Raw genomic sequence first — 19,985 nt, 5'->3', positions numbered from 1 at the left:
CAACGCTATCCTACTTACGATCACTTGCGTGTTTTTAGATGTGCGTGTTACACATCGGCCAACCGTCAACATAAACTTAGCCCCCGTTCCACCCTTTGTGTCTTTCTTGGTTACCCGATAAATTTTCGTGGATATCAATGCCTTGAATTATCCACCGGGAAAATCATTTATTCTCGTCACGTAATATTCGATGAGACAAAATTCCCCTTCCAATCACACTCCATACCCACCCAAACCAACTACTCCTTCCTTGATTTTGACCAATCTCCATTGCTTTTTCAACAAGCCCATTCTCACATTCCACCACTCATTCCACCCACTACACAACCCAATCCCCATTCATCTTCCACTACCGACCCACACTCTTCTCCTCAATCACATATTCACATCCAACCCAATACACACAACCCACATCATAAAACACATCTCCCAACACCCAACACACTCCACCTCCTGTATCACCCACATATCATTTTCTAGCCAACTCCCAGTCACCTCCACCAACCCTACCACGGCCCACGGCTCCCTCTTCATCCACCCACTCCACCACTCACCACCCATCCTATTACCACACGCTTTTGGGCGGGTATCACCAAACCAAAAATCTTTCTTAACCTTCACACCACTACCGTTTCCCCATTACCTACTTCCCATCTTACCGCACTCTCTGGTCCAAATTGGAATGCGGCCATGCATGATGAGTATGGTGCCTTATTGCACAACAACACTTGGGATCTAGTCCCCCGGCCACCTGATGCAAATATCATTCGGTGTATGTGATTGTTTCGCCACAAGTTTAATGTCGCGGGTTAAATGCAAAGGTACAAAGCCCGGCTTGTAGAAAACCTTAACGTGTTGTTATAGATTGTGATGAAACCTTTAGTCCGGTGGTGAAGCCAACAACTATTCGCACGGTTTTGAGTTTAGCAACATCACGTTCTTGGCCGATCTATCAATTGGATGTCAAGAATGCATTTTTACACTGTGAACTTAAAGAAACGGTTTATATGTCCGGGACATGTTTGCAAATTGCAAAAAAGCATTGTACGGTTTAAAGCAAGCCCCTCGGGCATGGTTTTAGTGGTTTTCCACATACCTACATACTTGCGGGTAGAGGTGCACAAATCGGTTTTTTTGAAAAAACCGGTTCGGTTATTAACCGGACCGGTTTTTTTTATCCAGAAAAAAACCGGTTCGGTTAATAACCGGACCGGTTATTAACCGGTTTTTGTCAATGAAAACTCAAACCGGCCAAACCGGTTTGGACCGGTTTAGAAACCGGTTATTAAACCGGTTTTTTTACAACCGGTTTTTAATAACCGGTCTAACCGGTTAACCGGTTTTTTTTTTTTTTTTTTTTTTTTTTTTTTTTTTTTTTTGCTTTAGGGTTTAGGGTTTAGGGTTTCGTTGTTAGCATTCTTTGCTTGGAAGATTAAAAACACATAACTTTCATTTATAGCTTTTACATTAAAAATACAAACATTAAATCGTTATCGCATATTCGTAACTCAAAAATACAAACATTAAAGAATGCTTAGACACGATTACATTAACAAGTTGATGTTTGTTACTCATTTTCTTCGCTACCCGATCCCGAGCTATTCCTTAGGTAATCGTCGTACGCGGCTTCTTCATCGGTCATTGGTTGAGTGTGTCCTTGATTGACCTCGTCTTCATACAAGGCCGCCTCATACTCCATTTCCCCCTCGAGTGAGCGTTGATGTTGTGCCCTATCTAAAGAGTCCAAGTAATCCTTGTAGCAAATCGACATCTCTACAGCTGGTGGAGTGAGTCGAGTCCTCCTAATCGATATAACCCTGCCAGAAACAGAAAAAGCAGACTCCGAAGCTACCGTGGAAGCTTGGACCGTTAGTAAATCTTTGGCCATGGCGGCGAGGATCGGAAACTCATCCTCCTTACCTCTCCACCAAGCCAGCATATCAAGACTTCTAAATTCATCCGGAGTCATGTGTTTCACAAAGTTGGTACCACCATACCTTCCAAGTTCACTGCTTGGGGTGTTTACCCTTTGACGTTTACCGGCGTCTTCCCAAATCATGTAGTACATCCCCATTTCAAGGTCGGTTTGGGATTGGGATTGGGCAACAGCTCTTAACGAGTCATGAATTTGGGAAGACGACCCGTGTTTTGTAAGGTAAACATCATACATGTTTGCCAAGGTGGTGTTGAAAGCATTCTTTAAAGTTTGGTTATAATGGGGGTTTTGATCGTCGTTTAACTCTAGCTCATCACAAATTTTTTCTATTAAAGCTTCAACACCACCAACATTGATGCAAGGGTTTAACGCAGCCGCACAGGTCAAAACAGCGGGTAGTTGTTGAAAATATTTTCTAAATTTTTCTTTCATTTTTGCACCCATATCAAAATAAGGTGCACCCCTACAATGAATTTCAGTCAACTTTGTGCACATGACAGCAATTTTTGGTAAAGCAATGGGGCTTGTTGGATAGTAAACCCCGGATAAACTAGTTGTGCAAGATTTAAAAATTTGAAGAACCTCCGTAACGATCTCAATCAATAACCAGTTTCTAGGATCGTACGGTGCACATTTACCCCTATTTGACAAAATTTGATGAAACGCAATTAACGATTGTTTTTGTTGGATGGCTTTCTCAAACATTTCACAAGTCGAGTTCCATCTTGTTGGACAATCCCAATTAGGCCCCAACCATTGACAGTTAGCTTCTTCACAAAATTTTTTGTATCTTGAAAATGTTGAATTGTTGCTAAAAACATCTCGTAACATTCTTTTAAAATTGTTTCTTTGCGTTTCGATCACGTTTAACCCATCTTGCACGGCCAAGTTGATAATATGTGCAATGCATCGGCTATGAAAAAACGCTCCATCACAGATAGGTTTATACTTTAATTTTAAATGGCCAACCGCGGCCGTATTGTTGGACGCGTTATCAAACGATATTGAAAAGATTTTATCTTCAATCTTGTATTGTCGAATGACTTTATCCAAGAGTTTAAAAATATTTCTACCCGTGTGCGGGTAATCAAACAATTGAAACGCAACGGTTCGTTTCATCATTTGCCACGACCGGGGGTCAACCCAATGAGCCGTCACACAAATGTATGAGTCGGGCGAACCATTAGGTACCGACCACACATCCGTTGTTAAGTTCACACCAGTTTGTAAGTTTGAAAAGTATGAAATTAGTTCGGATTTAGCGTTTTTCCATGCTTTAAGACAATCTCTTCTAAGGGTCGAACGACTTACGTGTTGGTAGCGTGGTTGAACATACTTTTGCATCATCTCCGTGAATTGAGGGTTGTCGAAGTGGTTGAAAGGAAGTGATTGTTGAATCACAAAGTTGCCAAACTGTTGACGTACCGCTTCAAGGTCGTACGTAAACACCGTTCCTTGATTCGTCATCTCCGGCTGCGAACTACTTCCGGATTCGTCCTTCAAGACCTTGCAAGAGGGCTTTTCTACATGAGCTCTTAAACTGGAGTTTGCTTCTTTGTTATAAAACTTCAAACAATGTTTGCATCTAGCTTTTTGGGTTCCGTTAGACATTTCGCATAGGTCGAAATGTTGCCAAATATCTTGGTTTCGTTTCGTGGGGATGACCCGAACGACGGTTTCTCCCGTGTTCGAGGCACCCATGTTGACCGATGAAGCAGCACTTTGGGAGGCCATGATAATCGACTACGAATTAAGAGTGGTATACTCGAGTATGAAATAAACGACTACGAAAGAAGAGCGTTTGGAGTTGTATAATCGCGTATGAAATAAACGTTTAGAGCGTTTGGAGTTGTATAATCAAGTGTGATCTAACCAATACCCAACCTAAACTATATATAGATGTTTGTGGGGGTAAAATGGTAAAAAAACAAAAAAAAAACGGCTAAAAAACGGTCAAAAAAAAAAAAAAAACGGCTATAAAGCCGTTTGGTAACGTTCGAAAACCGGTTTAACCGGTTAACCGGTTATTAAAAAACCGGTTAACCGGTTTTTTTTATAACGGTAATAAACCGGTTATTTTAAAAACCGGTTAACCGGTTTTTTAATAACCGGTTATTAAAAAAAACCGGTTATAAAAAAAACCGGTTATAAAACCGGTTTTGGCTCCAAAACGTATAACCGATACGTAAACCGGTTACGTAAACCGGTCAAACCGGTTTTTAAAAAAACCGGTTTTTAAAAAACCGGTTTCCGGTTGAACCGGCCAAACCGGTTCCGTAACCGGTTTTTTTGAACACCTCTACTTGCGGGTTCAAGAGTGTCACGTCTGATTCTTAATTATTTATCTATAAAAAGGGTGATTAAATGGCATATTTTCTTCTTTACGTTGATGACATAATATTACTGGCGTCCCACCCTACTTTGCTACAAATTATTATTAACTCCCTCTCCAAGGAGTTTGCCATGTTAGGTCTCGGTAAAATTCATCATTTTTTGGGTATCTCTGCTAAGCATGAGAAAGTTGGTTTATTTCTCTCTCAAGAGATGTACGCGAAAGATATTATGGCACGAGCCAATATGAACACATGTAAACCGGCTGCTACCCTGGTTGACACGTCTTCCAAATTGAGTGCCAACGCGGGACCCCTTGTTTCCGACCCAACACTCTATCGAAGCCTTGCGGGCGCACTACAATATCTTACTTTTACCCGACCGGAACGTATGCGGTACAACAAATATGCTTATTCATGCATAAGCCTCACGAACCCCACTTTCATTTTCTTAAACGGGTTTTACGGTACCTTCGTGGTACCATATCACACGGGTTACACATTACTGCCTCTGGTATCACATCTCTCACCACCTACTCTGATGCGAACTTGGGGGGGTTGTTCGAACACGAGAAGAAATGCATCCGGATATTGCAATTTTTTGGGTACTAATTTGGTTTCCTGGTCGTCAAAACGCCAAACCACCATTTCGAGATCCAATGCTGAGGCTGAATACCGTGGCGTTGCTAACATGGTTGCCAAAAGGAGCTGGTTACGCAACCTTCTTCTCGAGTTATCCGTTCCCACTCATTGGTTTACGATCGATTATTGTGACAACCTCTTGGCCGTATACCTCTAGGAGAATCCCGTCCGACATCAACGAACCAAACACGTTTAAATTGATATTTATTTTGTTAGAGATAAGGTTCGAGTTGGTGATATATGCCGACATATATTCCCGCACCCACTTTTCTCGAGGTTCAAGTTCAGTCTTTGCGTACGTGCTCCTATCGCGAAGATTGAGGGGGGTGTCTTAGTCAACATAAATACATGTAAAATATTATTGTAATTATTGTGATAGATTGTTGCCATAGTTATAGGAAGTGTTGGTTATGACTTTATGTATATGTACCCAATATTATAAATAAGAAAGATCATTGAATTATTTCCTCATTCATCTAGTTGCAAAAGATCCACCAAAATTTGCATTCGAATCCTTAGTTGAGAGGTGCCTAGATCCATTAGCGGAATACATGTGGCAGGAGGCAATGGGGCAGATCGAAGTTGTGGTTGTTTACCATCAGAAGGCGATGATGACATGGTTGGCATAGTGTTGTAAGTATCAACTTATATTTTTATAATATATTTGCCTCTTCAGGTGTCTGATTAATTATATTGCATTTGATTTTTGAGGTTTAGAATTATCTTATTATTGTTGTCAATGTATGCGGATATAAGTTTGAGGGTAAAGTTAAAATACAAAGGGAGATAAAAATGAGAAATGTGAGAAGGATTTGTTACCACACAAAAAACCCCTTAAAAATAAATTCAAAAAAATCATTAAAAAAATCATAACTCAAAATATAAATAAAAAATTAAAAAACATAAAAAACTAAAATGTTTCCGTCATCATTCCCGGTCAAAGAAATAAATAACTAAAAATAACGAAAAGACACAATGACAAAAATGAACAAAAGACACAATTATAACTAATATAAGACACAATAGATCGCAAAATATAACACAATGTCGAACAAAATATAGCACAATGTTAAGTAATATAACACAATATAAAGAAAAAAAAGACACAGGAAAAAGACACAATCAATGACGAAAATAAACACAAAACACAATGATAAATAAAAAGACACGACTTTTTTCACTTATCATTGTGTTTTTTTATTTATTTATGAGAACGAGAAAGACGGTGGAAAAATTTTTGTGTTTTTACTTTTTTTCGTTTTTTATTAAATTTTGAGTTATGATTTATTTATTTTTAATTTTTTTGAGAGGTTTTTTGTGTGTCTACAAATATTTCTCTTCCTTCTCATTTTTGTTCCCCTTTGTAAAATAACTTGACCCTAAGTTTGAAGTCTGTTGGTTGTTATTTGAAGATAACTGAAACTAGTTGTTTATAATATTAACTTTTTTTTTTATTATCTCTAGAGCGGTCGGCTCTAGGAATTACATTTATCGTTAAGTTATTTATATCGTATGAATCCATAAGGTATGTTATCATGTATATTGCTGAATTCAATTATTTTATTGTATGTTTTTAACTACTCGTGTCGTATACGGGTCAATAACCTAGTTACTAACAAAGTTACAAATGTAACTTTAAATGTTTTGTTAAATGAGGTTTTTAAATATTTACAAATTATAAAATTTTATTTATCATATGTATATCTTATGAAGCCATAAGGTATGTTATTACTTGTATTATTAAGTTTTATTTTGTTAACTTTTTTGTTATAATATTTTAACTATTCGTGTAGCGTTATATCCTTTTATAATTATATAAGTGGTGTATGTTATCTGAAAGTCAAAGCTTTTGAATAAGTTTAAACAAAAAACCTGGAAAATTTTAAAGTTTTTGCATAATAAATAAACAAAATCACCAATCAAATATTCATTTCAATAAACCATGTGTTAGGAGTTAATTTATATTTGACACTTCAAAATACTTTTATCATCATTTGTTCTTTTACCTTATTTATTTTTACCCCTACCAAAATGCTTGTATTCGTCATTGCTGTCTATAAACTTTGTGTGTTTTCATTTCATGTTAGCTTGAGCGTGATTTAATTCAACTTAAAACTCTAAATTGCTTGTTGTATATGTGAGAGTAATGCCTTTTAATTAAAATTCATCGAGAAAGCAAACATAAAGTCAGATGATTCAGTCATACTTTTATTCTAAAGGATATAATTATGAGGGTTAAATATGAGCTACCAATAAGTAGAAGAGGTGAATCGAATAGATAAAAGAAGATAAATATTAGAGATAAATTAAATAATTAATATATTATTGTTATGAGATAATTATTAGAGTTAGAGATAAAGTTTATTTGTCTAATTAGCTTGAGTTTAGTTAAAAGTCTTGTACGTGATAGTTTTAGTATAAATAGATTGGTTAGTGTCATTGTATTTTGTATGGTTTTCGACTTAATAATATTGAAATTTGAAAGCGTCGTGATGAGTTACCAGAAAAATATTGGCGTTGTTCGTGTTGCTTGATCTAATTAAGTCTAATATATTCTAGGGAGGTCTCGAGTTCGATATCCTAAAGCTTCAAAAGAATGGGACGGTTGAAATCCGTCACATAAATCAAACTTGAGTAATGGTGATTATAGTGAGTCAAAGGCTTATGGCGTACAAATCCGAACGTTAAACAAAAAAAAATGAGCGATCAAATTAATTGGCTAGTAATACATGGTTTCGTGTAAAATTAAGGAAGACCGCATAAAAGTCCAGTCAAATTAACTCCTTAAAGACTTCAGAAGTTAAATAATTATAACTAACTAATAGAATTTATAATTTAAGTTGCAGATTTTTCTACATCCATAATATTAAACAATATTATAGATTCAAGATTGTTGGTTCGAGTCATTATCAAGAGAGTAAGGAAAATTACCTAATAGTGTTTAATTATTGTTTAGAGACGTGGATGATCATGACTTCTTTCGCGTTGATAAAAGGGTTTGAAAAGTAGTAGTAATTAACCAAATAACATGTTAATAGTCATTCAACCATGCTTTGATTTGGTCAATGCTGTCACCTGCAATATGTTGGGAGCTTATTCCCTCACATTTATATATACTATAAGCAAACTAAAAAACACACCAAATTCTTAATCTTATTGAAAATGGCTTCCATGCAAATACACATCTATAACCTTCTATTTCTATTTTGTATCTTCACATTTCAAATAATCCCAACACACTCTCAAACCATCTCCAGAATCCCATTAGGCTCAACCCTTCTCGCTTCACCCAATCGTGATTCCTCATGGAAATCGCCCTCGGATGATTTTGCCTTCGGTTTTCACCGTCTTAATAATCAAAACCTCTACTTATTGGCAATTTGGTTTGAAAAAATACCAGATAAAACTATAGTCTGGTACGCCAATGGAGACAATCTTGCACAAGAAAGATCTAAACTTGAGCTCACATTCGGTGGGAGGCTCAACCTGACAGACCCTAATGGGGCTACCATTTGGGAGGCCCAGAGTACTAACGTGTCCTACGGTTCATTGCTTGATTCTGGTAACTTTATCCTGGCAGATGGCAGTTCCAGTAATAGATATCTATGGCAGAGTTTTGAACATCCTACAGATACAATGTTGCCTACTCAAGAACTCCTGATTAATGATGTTTTGTCTTCAAGAGAAACAAGAACTACTTTTTCCATTGGAAGGTATCAGTTGCGTTTAGTTCCAGAAGGTGATCTTGTTCTCACAGTTGTTTCTAATGCATCTGGTGTTTCCTACGAGCCATATTATCGTAGAAAGACTGCTGATGATAATAATGTTATGAACTCAGGGAATCGAGTAATTTTCAATGAAACTGGTGGTTTATATGTTGTTAGAAGAAATGGAGGTTTAATCAATCTTACATCCCATAATATGAAGTCCCCAAGAGATTATTATTTCCGAGCGACACTTGATTTTGACTTTGACGGGTTGTTCACGTGACGGGGCTAACTGGGATGAAGCGTGGCGTAGTGTTTGGTATGAGCCACATAACATATGTATGGGCTCCACCGGTGATTATGGAAGAGGACCATGTGGATTTAATAGCATTTGCTCGCTAGACTCTTATGGACGGCCGTCATGTGTTTGTTTACCAGGGTTTAAGCTTGTTGATTCTAGTAATTTGTATGGGGGATGCAAGCAAGTGATAGTTCAAAGCTGTGATGCAAATGATTTGTAAAAGGTTAGGGAAGCCTATGAGATGAGGTTAATCAACAATGCATTTTGGCCTTCTTCACAGAATTACGAGCGGTTTCCCTTATCAAGTGAAGACGAGTGTAGCCGATCTTGTTTTGGGGATTGCAACTGTATTGTTGCGGTTATAAAAGATGGAATATGTTGGAAGAAAAAGTTGCCACTTCAAATGGGAGGAACGAGAGGGATACGTACGGGAAGGCTCTCATTAAGATACCAAAAGGTAATAACAACATTTCTTCGGACAATGATTTGGAGAAGGTGAATGGTGATAAGAAGGATCAGTAAACACTGGTTCTAGTTCTATCAATACTTTTAGGATCTTCTGTGCTTCTAAATTTTGTACTTGTCGGGTCGAGTTCCATTGCCATTTTTCTCTCGTACCAAAAGACCAAGAAGCTGAATACAAGTTCAAGCCTTTTAGAGACTAATTTGCGTGTTTTCACCTTTGAAGAGCTAAAAGATGCAACAGATGGCTTTAGGGAAGAGTTAGGAAGAGGTGCATTTGGAACTGTTTACAAGGGTGTTATCACAAACTCATCTTTGGGTTCCAAGTCAATAGTAGCCATCAAGAAACTAGAAAAATTAGTAGAAGAAGGTGATAAGGAGTTCAAAACGGAGGCAAGTGTCATAGCGAAAACACATCACAAGAACTTGGTTAGACTCATAGGGTTTTGTGAAGAAGATCCAAACAGGCTCCTTGTTTACGAGTTTATGAGCAATGGGACACTTGCAGGTTTTGTTTTCGGGATATCAAAGCCAGATTGGAACAAGAGGGTACAAATGGCAATTGGGATAGCCAGAGGGATTGCGTATTTACATGAAGAATGCACCACACAAATTATCCATTGTGACATCAAGCCACAAAATGTGCTTCTTGATGAATCTTTTACAGCCAGAATATCTGATTTTGGGTTAGCAAAACTACTAATGAGTGATCAAACTCAAACAAATACAATGATTAGAGGGACAAAAGGATATGTAGCACCAGAATGGTTTAGGAGCAAACCGGTTACAGTGAAAGTGGATGTTTATAGTTACGGCGTGTTGTTACTAGAGATTATTTGTTGTAGAAAGAACGTCAAGGTAGAAAGTGAGAACGAAGAAGAAATCATTCTAACAGATTGGGCATATGATTGTTACAAACAACGAAATATAGAAAAGTTGATTGAGAATGACGACGAGGCAAAGAATGACATGAAGAGGGTCGAGAGGCTGGTGATGGTTGCGATGTGGTGCATCCAGGAGGATCCGTCTCTAAGGCCTTCTATGAAGAAGGTTGTTCAAATGCTTGAAGGAGTTATCGAAATTTCATTGCCACCTTGCCCTTCACCCTTCATTTCAATGTGTTGAAGTTAGCTGGCCTAACAATAGTTAAAAGAGAGATCTCATTGTTTATTGATTGTGCTCATAATATGGTTATATATACCCCAATAGATAGAGTTTTTAGTTATATATAAATATCATCTTGTATAACAATTATATAAGTGATCTAGTATCCCCTGCAAGTTACGGATGGGGAATGACATGCAGCCTGGATTGTAAGAAAGAAACCTAGGTGTTGGCAATGGTTTTCTAAAGAGGTCAACAATTTGGTTATTTGAAAATCAACTTCTACATGATTTGTCTGTGCAAGAAAGACATGACTATCCGAAAGGTTGATCGATTGCAGTGACCATATACTGTGTTTCGGGTGGTCGACTAACCAAATTGGAAACTGTCCCAGATACTAACAAGAGAGTTCCCACGTATTCGATTTCCACATTAATTGTATTTGGGTCGGGTGAGAATTGCGCTAGTGCGCGTTAATTGATGACCAAGTTGCATAGCTAGTTGTTGGAGGGCTAAAATCTTATACTATTAGGGGGGAGAGAGTCACAGATATTTTAACACTAAATACAGTAATGAAAGCTCTATAAAGATTAGCCCGAAGAAACTAATAGAGGCCGCGACTGGCTGCATTGACCACGGCCGACAGTAGTGGAGAGCAGCAAATTATGCCTCTCAAAGTTGTAAAATCCAGTGAGGCCAACTGTATTGGAAGTGGCCACAAAAGCACGATGTAGGCTGCGACATTGGAAAAATAGATCAAGAACCACAACAATTTTCCACGTGACAATGTGTGGTGGCGCTTAAGAGGTATGTCGTGTAGAGTGCAGTGGGTTTTTGTTTTGAATTTGTGTTCAAATATTGTGGTGTTGGTGGTGTCTTATTTTTTGCTTAGGAAGTAAGTTTGTCATATGCAATTTGACAAACTTATATTCACTGTGTGTTCTATCAAAAATATACGGCGAATTGCAAACCTGAAGTTATTTTTTATAAATCCTGTTAAAATGTTATTTGAAGATACAAATATAGATAGCTATTCTCAAACCTGAAGTTATTTTTTAACAAATAATTACTCATATTTTGAAAATTTGGATCGAATTGCATAACAGTTGGATGGGAAAATGAAAATATATGTTCATGAAACTGAAACTTTTTTCATTAATGAGCATTAATAATGTGAATATTCAACATTAATTTACAAGAAACTTTTATGTCAAATATTTCATTTTCCGGGAACAAAGTTTGTAGCATAAGCCCATGCATTGTTGGCAACAGGGTCCGCAAGGTGGTCAGCCAAGTTCTCCAACGGTCCCTTTCCGGTCACGATGGCTTGAACAAAGAACCCGAACATAGAGAACATGGCTAGTCTACCGTTCTTAAGCTCCTTCACCTTCAACTCAGCAAAAGCCTCTGGATCATCAGCAAGGCCCAACGGGTCAAAGCTACCACCGGGGTATAGCGGGTCAACAACCTCACCCAATGGCCCACCAGCAATTCTGTATCCCTCAACCGCACCCATCAAGATCACTTGGGTGGCCCAAATGGCCAAGATGCTTTGAGCATGGATCAAACTTGGGTTTCCCAAGTAATCAAGCCCACCTTCGCTAAAGATTTGGGATCCGGCCTTGAACCACACGGCCTCACCGAACTTAACACCGTTGCGGGCCAAGAGCTCTGGGAAGACACACCCGAGAGCTCCAAGCATGGCCCATCTGGAGTGGATGACCTCAAGCTCACGGTTCTTAGCAAATGTCTCTGGGTCAGCAGAAAGCCCAGCAGTGTCCCAACCGTAGTCACCTGGGAATTCACCAGTAAGGTATGACGGGGCTTCTCCGGAGAATGGGCCCAAGTACTTGACACGGTCAGGGCCGTACCATGGGCTTCCTGACGGTGCAACCTTCTTGGGTGCTGCAGTTCTTTTCATGGAAACCCGTCCGTTCCCGAATATTTCTGAACCGGATGGAGCGGTTTTCACGGCTTGCCCAGTGAAAGGAGATGAGAGAGCCATGGTTGAAGCAACCATTGAAATGAAAAAAATACGTTATTGAAGGAGGTTTACTGCTTGAGTTTTATGAGGTATTGAAAGTGGTATATATAGTCATATAAGGGTGTTAATTTTTAATTTTTTTATTTTTTTTTATCATCAATATATCTTTCTTGATTTTGATTGGTGGGTGATATCTTCAATCGCTAATTCCAAAGGACCAATCCAAAGAAGACATGTGTATATTTTTTGTTTCCATAAGAGATTTTCTATCCGGAATATTAGCTAGTTGTATTTTCATTCAGTTCTAAGAATTATGTGACTAGAGAGATCAAAGGCCAGCCTGGTTTAATGGTTGTAAACGAGCAAGTTTGTTCATAAGCTACTCCGGATAGCTCGTTAAAAGTTTGAATCAACCGAACTTAAATGATGAGTCTGAAAATAAGTTTATTTAGTATACGATCGAGTAGACTCCTGCATCTAAACGAGCCTATTATTTACTTGTTTTATTGTACATAAATTTATCAACAATTATTGTTCAATGTGAAACTATGATAAAATAACCTAACAATATATACTATTTTGTTTTATATAAACATTATAGTTATAAATATAAATTAAAATAGTTACGGTTGCATAATAATAAACAACCAAACTTTCAAAAACTACTTATAAACCAAGCTCTCATAACACAAAGTAACATAAATTATCAGTTATTGATTCTCATGTGTAGTTAGTGAAACAACAAAGAGATGTAGCAGAAAGCCACAAACTACAAGTTATTATTTCCAGCCGTTCTAAAAACAAATTTTATTATTTCCATGGTTAGCAATTTACCATCAAATTGGTGGAATATCCAAGACTTGTGGACTACAGAGCTGCCAGGTGTAAATGCTTTATAGCCAGATTAAAAAAAATTACACACAAAATGAACTTATCAATAAAAAACTTTTTTAAAAAATAAATAAATAAATAAAAAGAAAATGATTAACAATTAAGCTTAAAAAACTATATCCTTGTCATCTTCTCACTATTTAGATTTTGTTTATGTTATATTTAACAAAAATTAAAATAAAGCAATTTGAATAAAATAAATTTATAAAATAAGTTTTTGATTAAAACTGAGAGATATTGTGTAACCAATCACAATGGAGATAGAGATATTACAAGATAACAAAGGCTTACCCCTTTCACCCTATAAATAAACTCCAAAACTCCCTACATTTTCACAACTCAAAAATAATAACACATCTTCTTACATACTTCAACAATGGCTGCTTCAACCATGGCTCTCTCATCGGCTTTCGCCGGGCAAGCCGTGAAAACCGCTCCATCCGGTTCCGAGCTTTTCGGGAACGGACGAGTTTCCATGAAGAGAAGCGCAACAGCCAAGAAGGTTGCACCATCAGGAAGCCCATGGTACGGCCCTGACCGTGTCAAGTACTTGGGCCCATTCTCTGGTGAAGCCCCATCATACCTCACTGGTGAATTCCCTGGTGACTACGGTTGGGACACCGCTGGGCTTTCTGCTGACCCAGAGACATTTGCCAAGAACCGTGAGCTTGAGGTCATCCACTCCAGATGGGCCATGCTCGGGGCTCTTGGGTGCGTCTTCCCAGAGCTCTTGGCCCGCAACGGTGTTAAGTTCGGTGAGGCCGTGTGGTTCAAGGCCGGATCCCAAATCTTTAGCGAAGGTGGGCTTGATTACTTGGGAAACCCAAGTTTGATCCATGCACAAAGCATCTTGGCCATTTGGGCCACCCAAGTGATCTTGATGGGCGCAGTTGAGGGATACAGAATTGCTGGTGGGCCCTTGGGTGAGGTTGTTGACCCGCTATACCCCGGTGGTAGCTTTGACCCATTGGGCCTTGCTGATGATCCAGAGGCTTTTGCTGAGTTGAAGGTGAAGGAGCTTAAGAACGGTAGACTAGCCATGTTCTCTATGTTCGGGTTCTTTGTTCAAGCTATCGTGACCGGAAAGGGACCATTGGAGAACTTGGCTGACCACCTTGCGGACCCTGTTGCCAACAATGCATGGGCTTATGCTACAAACTTTGTCCCCGGAAAGTAAATGTATTGAAATTTGATCATGTATAATGATGTGTGAATTAATATATGGGTTTTTGGGCTTTTTTGGGTGTTTTGTTTCTTATGATTTAGTCACTTAAGAATTGTTCAAATTCATAAACTGTATACAGAGAAAGAAAGTGTCACATCTCTAACAGAGGCATAAACAAGCTCAAGCCGAACCCAATTTGAAGTTAATTTAATAGACGAGCTCAAGTTGGAGTACGTTTGCAAGCCTAAACAAGCTTAGAATTAACATAATTATAATAATACAATTTAATATAACTTTTATATTATTATTATCACATATAAGTAGTATATGATAAATCATAGTTATAAAAGATAAGTTTATACATATATAATTGCTCATGATCCAGGTTGTTTAAGACATAAGTGATTAATAGTTGAAAATATGCTGAGCTCGTTTAGCAATTTCCCTTTATTCGAATAAAAATTGACCCGAGCTCGAGCCTGGAGCGTTTAAGCTTACCCTCTAGTTGGTTCATCGACTGGTACATAGTTGAAATAAACATCATTTTTTAAGAAACATAGATACAAAACAAAACAAAACAAAATTCTCCTTTGCTTGGTAAATTTACAACAGTTTTGGTCATTTTAACATGTCACACGGTTAAATTGTTGTATACAATTACATTCTTAATCATAATTTTCTATATAAAAAATTAAATATAAATAAATAAATAACTGAAAGCAGAAGCAGGCAGAGAGATCAGAGTAGTTCTAATTTCCAGTCAAATTCTAGGTTAATGCAATCAATTGAACCTTTTACTTTCTGCAGTGCTGCATTTCTGTGTTGCAGCAAATGAAGCCCGCTATCGTCCTTTGAGTTGCTTTTACGCGTCATTTTACTGGACACGCTCTTCCATTTAAACTCAAACTTGCATGCTGCAACACACCAAAACATTATTAAACCAATGTTAGATGTTATTGATAATCAATAAATGAATACCACAAGTGTGCAGATATAATATCAGAAAATGATATCAATTTCATCTTTAGCTAATCCTTTTTTTACCCATTTGACCCGTCACTCATAACATATAATTCAAATCAACTCATTCATATTTAAATAAGTTAAAATTGCAACATATATCCAATTGTATTAGGTAGAATATATTATTAGAGTTTTAGTATTATATTGTACCTAATAAATTGTTGTGATCATAAACTTGTAAGCGAAAGCATATCAAGACTCGAATCCATACATGTATGCAAATAGTGTTGCAAATATACTTGTTAACTGTTTTGCATAATAATAACAGAAAAGTATAGCATATTACGTATTTACCTTCACTTTTACTTTCAAAACCTTGAACGATGCACGCACAAATCCATGGTCTTCCAGCTTGTGTCGCTTTTGCACCACCGTTTATTTCACCGTTATGTTGTTTCAAGCTGCAAAAGATAAATCAAGTATAAGAAAATCATATGGTAATATTAAAGCATTACTAGTAATGTAGTATACTTATATTAAAGCATTCCAAATAAAAAAAATTGTTATCATTCACATATGGTGCTAAGTGTTCTTCACGGGTCGGCCTCGTTTTAGTTTATCATTCAACTACAATAAGTTAATGTTTCACATAATATATTTCTTTTGCCATATTAATCTAGACCAGGCAAAAGGGTGGGTCGGGTAACAGGGCAGGGTATCCTGTAAATGAACCGAACGAGCACGAACACTTAATCGAACAAATATTTGTGTTCATGTTCGTTTATTTAAAAAATGAACATGTTCGTGTTCGTTTATGTTAGTTTGTATAAGATATAAACATTAAACGAACAGTTCACAAACATAAATGAACAAAGATAAACGAACATAAATGAACCTAAACGAGCAAATATAAAACCATTAAGTAGGGTACTCATCCATACAATATTTAATAATTTTCTATTAATATGTAAATGAACATAAACGAACATATATAAACAAACATAAACGAACTTTAACAACCATAAATGAATGAACGAAACACGTGTTGATATCGTTCGTTTAATTAACGAACACGGATTTTTTGTTCATGTTCGTTTGTTTGTTAACTAAACGAACTTCCCGCCTAACGGTTCACCGAACGTTCGGTTCATTTACGGGCCTAGGTCAGGGTCAAAATGGGTTCAGGTTACAAGCAACCAATTTAAAAAAAAAAAAAGAGTTCAGTTTGGTTCGGAATTCAGATCAAGACGAGCTCTGATTAACATAGTCTGGTAACAAGAGCCCGTTTTGACCCGAACCAAACTAAACCCATTTTCAAATCGGCCCATATGACCCGAACCCATATCCATATTACAAAAGTGGTAAAAACCCAAGATCCTAATTAACAAATTACATGAATTTAATGCAACTTTAAAACATGTATAAACAATTACCGGCGAGAGAAATTGTTGGTGACGCCGACGTAAGTTTTGATGGGGGAATTGGTTGAGAGGATGAGATACACGGACCAATTAGAATCAGGGTTTGATTCTGGCTGTAAAGATATTGATGACGAAGGAGCTGACTTTGATTTCGATGGTAACGGTAATGAAATTGGAAGTGATTTTGGATTATGGAATGTGAATGGGGTTTGAGGGATCTGAAGGTTGTTGATAATAACCTCGTCATTTAGGATGATGTTGTGTGCAGTTGATCTCTGAAATTGGAACGTTGTTCAATGTTATGTTGATATGTATTTTATGAAGAATGTTTATTGGCCGGCTGCGATAACTTTTAACGTATTTGTTTCTAACGAATCTTAGCATCATTATTTGCATTTTTTCGGAGAACGTTTTTGCCCGAAAAGCTCACATTTTTGTTCCTGAAAAACTCAGCATTATCATCCCAACCATCTTTATAACCTTATATCGGATCTTTAGAAATATTTTTTCTAGCAAAAACCCTAATTATTGAGGTCGCTAAAACCCTAAAACTATTGTCGGAATGGATTGGTGGTGCTCAAATGGTGGTGGTTGGTTAGTAGTGAGTCAGTTGGTGGTAGTAGTGATGTTCAGGTTGAGTTTACCGGCAAAAATGTGACTTTTCGGGCTAAAATCATTTTTCAGGCGACCTGCAAGTTACGGCGTTAGGATTCTTTTTTAGTAGCAGGTCGTTAGAAACAAATACGTTAAAAGTTGGGACTGTTAGTAGTCAGTTCCTCAGTTGGGACCAAAATCGAACAAAAGATAATAGTTAGGGTTAGTAAAAACCAATACACCTATGATGAATGTTCGACAACTTGATTTTGTTCGATTTCTATGAGAATTGAGAAATTGGATATGTTAGGCGGGGGTGCTGATTAATTGCTTTAACATATGGATTAGCAAATGATACTAGGTTTTAGTATTGGTATTGGAATCAAGTTTTTAAGATAACCTGGCTTAGAAATTTTCGGATCGATACAAATTGGTACTGGTATTTATTAAATTTTGTTAATGGTACCGGTAATGAACAGAGCATTTTCGATACCGATGCCAGGTTTTCAAGAAGTTCAAGACCGTTATCGTCGGTGTCAGTATAATACCGAGCTCATTCCTAGTTTAACTTGCAAAACCAGTTAGCCTCTCTTTGTTAACACAATGGTAAAATATATAAATGAATAATATAAAATGTTTAAATAAAAGTAACAGATTGTTAATCATTAAAAAAGCTAATAGTGTATGGGAGCCGCAGAATACTTTGAGACCCAACACGATGTGACGCAGAATATGAGAAGTCGGTACAGTGTTCAGGAGGCATAAATTGATTTAGGATGGCACGATGCATTGAAAATAAAAAATAACCAATTAGGATTAGATTCTTTTTTTTAGGCCCTGGACTTGAAATTTTGAAGAGTTGACATTTAGACAAAAACAGCAAAAATTGGGTTGGACACTTCACATTAGGGTTGGACAGTGGGACTTGGCCAACCCGACCTTCTAACACATTGAATCGCCTATGGCCTTGCGCCTTTTCCGGTTTATCTAGTTGTGAATATGTAAATGATCTTGTTGTAGTTGTCAAGCTAGGGTATATCATATCTTTAAGATAATACACATGCTTGTATTGTACTCCCATTACCTCCAATGGACGCTTGGGTACAGATCCATGCACACCCTCATTGAATAATGGAGATTGATGGAGGATATTGATATTGTTGAAACCAACTACATCAAATAATGCATGCCAAAACCTTAAAATTTGTGAGGCTATCATTTCAAGCATAATCGTTGACTTCTCGTAATCACCTCTTATTTATTGACATAAACAACCCGTCGGGTAATTCCAACAAGCCCAATGTATATAATCCACACTTTTAGTGGCAGATCATGGATTTTCACTCAAGCGGTGCAAAAAAAGTGTGTGTACACACTTTTAAAGAAAAGCTTCAATACAATTGTAAATAAATGAACGTCCTTATAATAAATAATATAAGTGTTTTCTACGTGATTTCAACTTTTAAAAACACCCAATTGCAACTTCATTTGTAAAACTTTCAAATGTTTGTTTTTGTATGACACACATATAGGCATTCAAAAGATCTTCATTTAGACATAGGGTGGTTAACAATTTTTAAAAATTGGGAAGGGGGTGGGGGTTTGTTAGGGTGGCTAACGCCATATCGATTTACAATTATTTTATTTATTATAACGTACCAACAAAACCAGAGCTAATACATGTTCCGATACAATTGTAAATAATGAACGTCCTTATAATAAATAATATAAGTGTTTTCTACGTGATTTCAACTTTTGAAAACACTCAATTGCAACTTCATTTGTAAAACTTTCAAATGTTTGTTTTTGTATGACACACATATAGGCATTCAAAAGATCTTCATTTAGACATAGGGTGGTTAACAATTTTCAAAAATTGGGAAGGGCGTGGGGGGTTTGTTAGGGTGGTTAACGCCATATCGATATATAATTATTATATTTATTATAACGTACCAACAAAACCAGAGCTAATACATGTTTCGGTAGTAGTGATAGGGATGTATACTTTGAAACTATCCTATTTGACACAAACCGAAATAAAGAAAATAGTTATTAGGAATGTGAACAGTGTTGCAAAAATCTCGACTAGGCTCCGATTAATCGATGTCCCACTTCACTGATTAATTTTGGGCTAATCGGTCAATGGTCAAATCCGGCCAAAATCAGGAGTAATCGAGCTTAAACGATCTTTTTTTGATGAAGTTCTGGCCCAAATTTGGTGGTTTTCAGCGAGATTCCGGCCAAAATTAGCGGTTTCCGGCAAGATTCCAGCAAAATCAGCAGTTTCCGGTGAGATTCCGACCAATTTCCAACAAAAATGTGTTTGTGTATGTATAAAACTGAAAATTACAGATAAAAATGTGTGTCATATATAAAAATGAAAATTATACATTAAAGTCCGATCCGATTAATCATTTTAGTCTCTACCCACCACCCGACTAGCAAGTAGCGACTAACGGTTTTTACAACATTGATATGCATGTTC

General features: G+C 37.1%; 3 protein-coding genes and 1 pseudogene across 3 annotated transcripts; 2 read left to right on the top strand and 2 right to left on the bottom strand.

Moving 5' to 3' along the window:
- Positions 1-8,070: 8,070 nt before the first annotated feature.
- LOC143562056 (G-type lectin S-receptor-like serine/threonine-protein kinase LECRK3) lies at positions 8,071-10,548 on the top strand (annotated as a pseudogene).
- Positions 10,549-11,613: 1,065 nt separating this feature from the next.
- LOC143562050 (chlorophyll a-b binding protein 16, chloroplastic-like) lies at positions 11,614-12,529 on the bottom strand. Its single transcript, XM_077049971.1, has one exon. The coding sequence runs from the start codon at positions 12,500-12,502 to the stop codon at positions 11,702-11,704; it is 801 nt and encodes a 266-aa protein (XP_076906086.1). The 5' UTR covers positions 12,503-12,529; the 3' UTR covers positions 11,614-11,701.
- Positions 12,530-13,677: 1,148 nt separating this feature from the next.
- On the top strand, positions 13,678-14,593 carry LOC143562049 (chlorophyll a-b binding protein 3C, chloroplastic-like). Its single transcript, XM_077049970.1, has one exon. The coding sequence runs from the start codon at positions 13,734-13,736 to the stop codon at positions 14,532-14,534; it is 801 nt and encodes a 266-aa protein (XP_076906085.1). The 5' UTR covers positions 13,678-13,733; the 3' UTR covers positions 14,535-14,593.
- A 520-nt stretch (positions 14,594-15,113) lies between these two features.
- Positions 15,114-17,199, bottom strand: LOC143562055 (structure-specific endonuclease subunit slx1-like; the record flags this gene model as incomplete). The annotated part of the gene is made up of 3 exons (XM_077049975.1): positions 15,114-15,436; positions 15,840-15,946; positions 16,919-17,199. Coding segments are annotated over 3 exons (564 nt in total), but the record flags the coding sequence as incomplete, so codon positions are not given.
- Positions 17,200-19,985: the final 2,786 nt, after the last annotated feature.

The sequence above is a fragment of the Bidens hawaiensis genome, unplaced genomic scaffold, assembly GCF_021521415.1.
Source record: "Bidens hawaiensis isolate Kalapana, Puna unplaced genomic scaffold, B.hawaiensis_p1.1 tig00020897_1, whole genome shotgun sequence".
Taxonomy (NCBI): Eukaryota; Viridiplantae; Streptophyta; class Magnoliopsida; order Asterales; family Asteraceae; genus Bidens; species Bidens hawaiensis.
The sequence above is the reverse complement of the archived record's forward strand: the minus strand, read 5'-3'. Positions and strand labels throughout refer to the sequence as shown.

What these genes read in the sequence shown, in the direction of transcription:
- LOC143562050 (XM_077049971.1), bottom strand. Translation starts at nt 12,502, where the DNA reads ATGGTTGCTTCAACCATGGCTCTCTCATCTCCTTTCACTGGGCAAGCC.
- LOC143562049 (XM_077049970.1), top strand. Translation starts at nt 13,734, where the DNA reads ATGGCTGCTTCAACCATGGCTCTCTCATCGGCTTTCGCCGGGCAAGCC.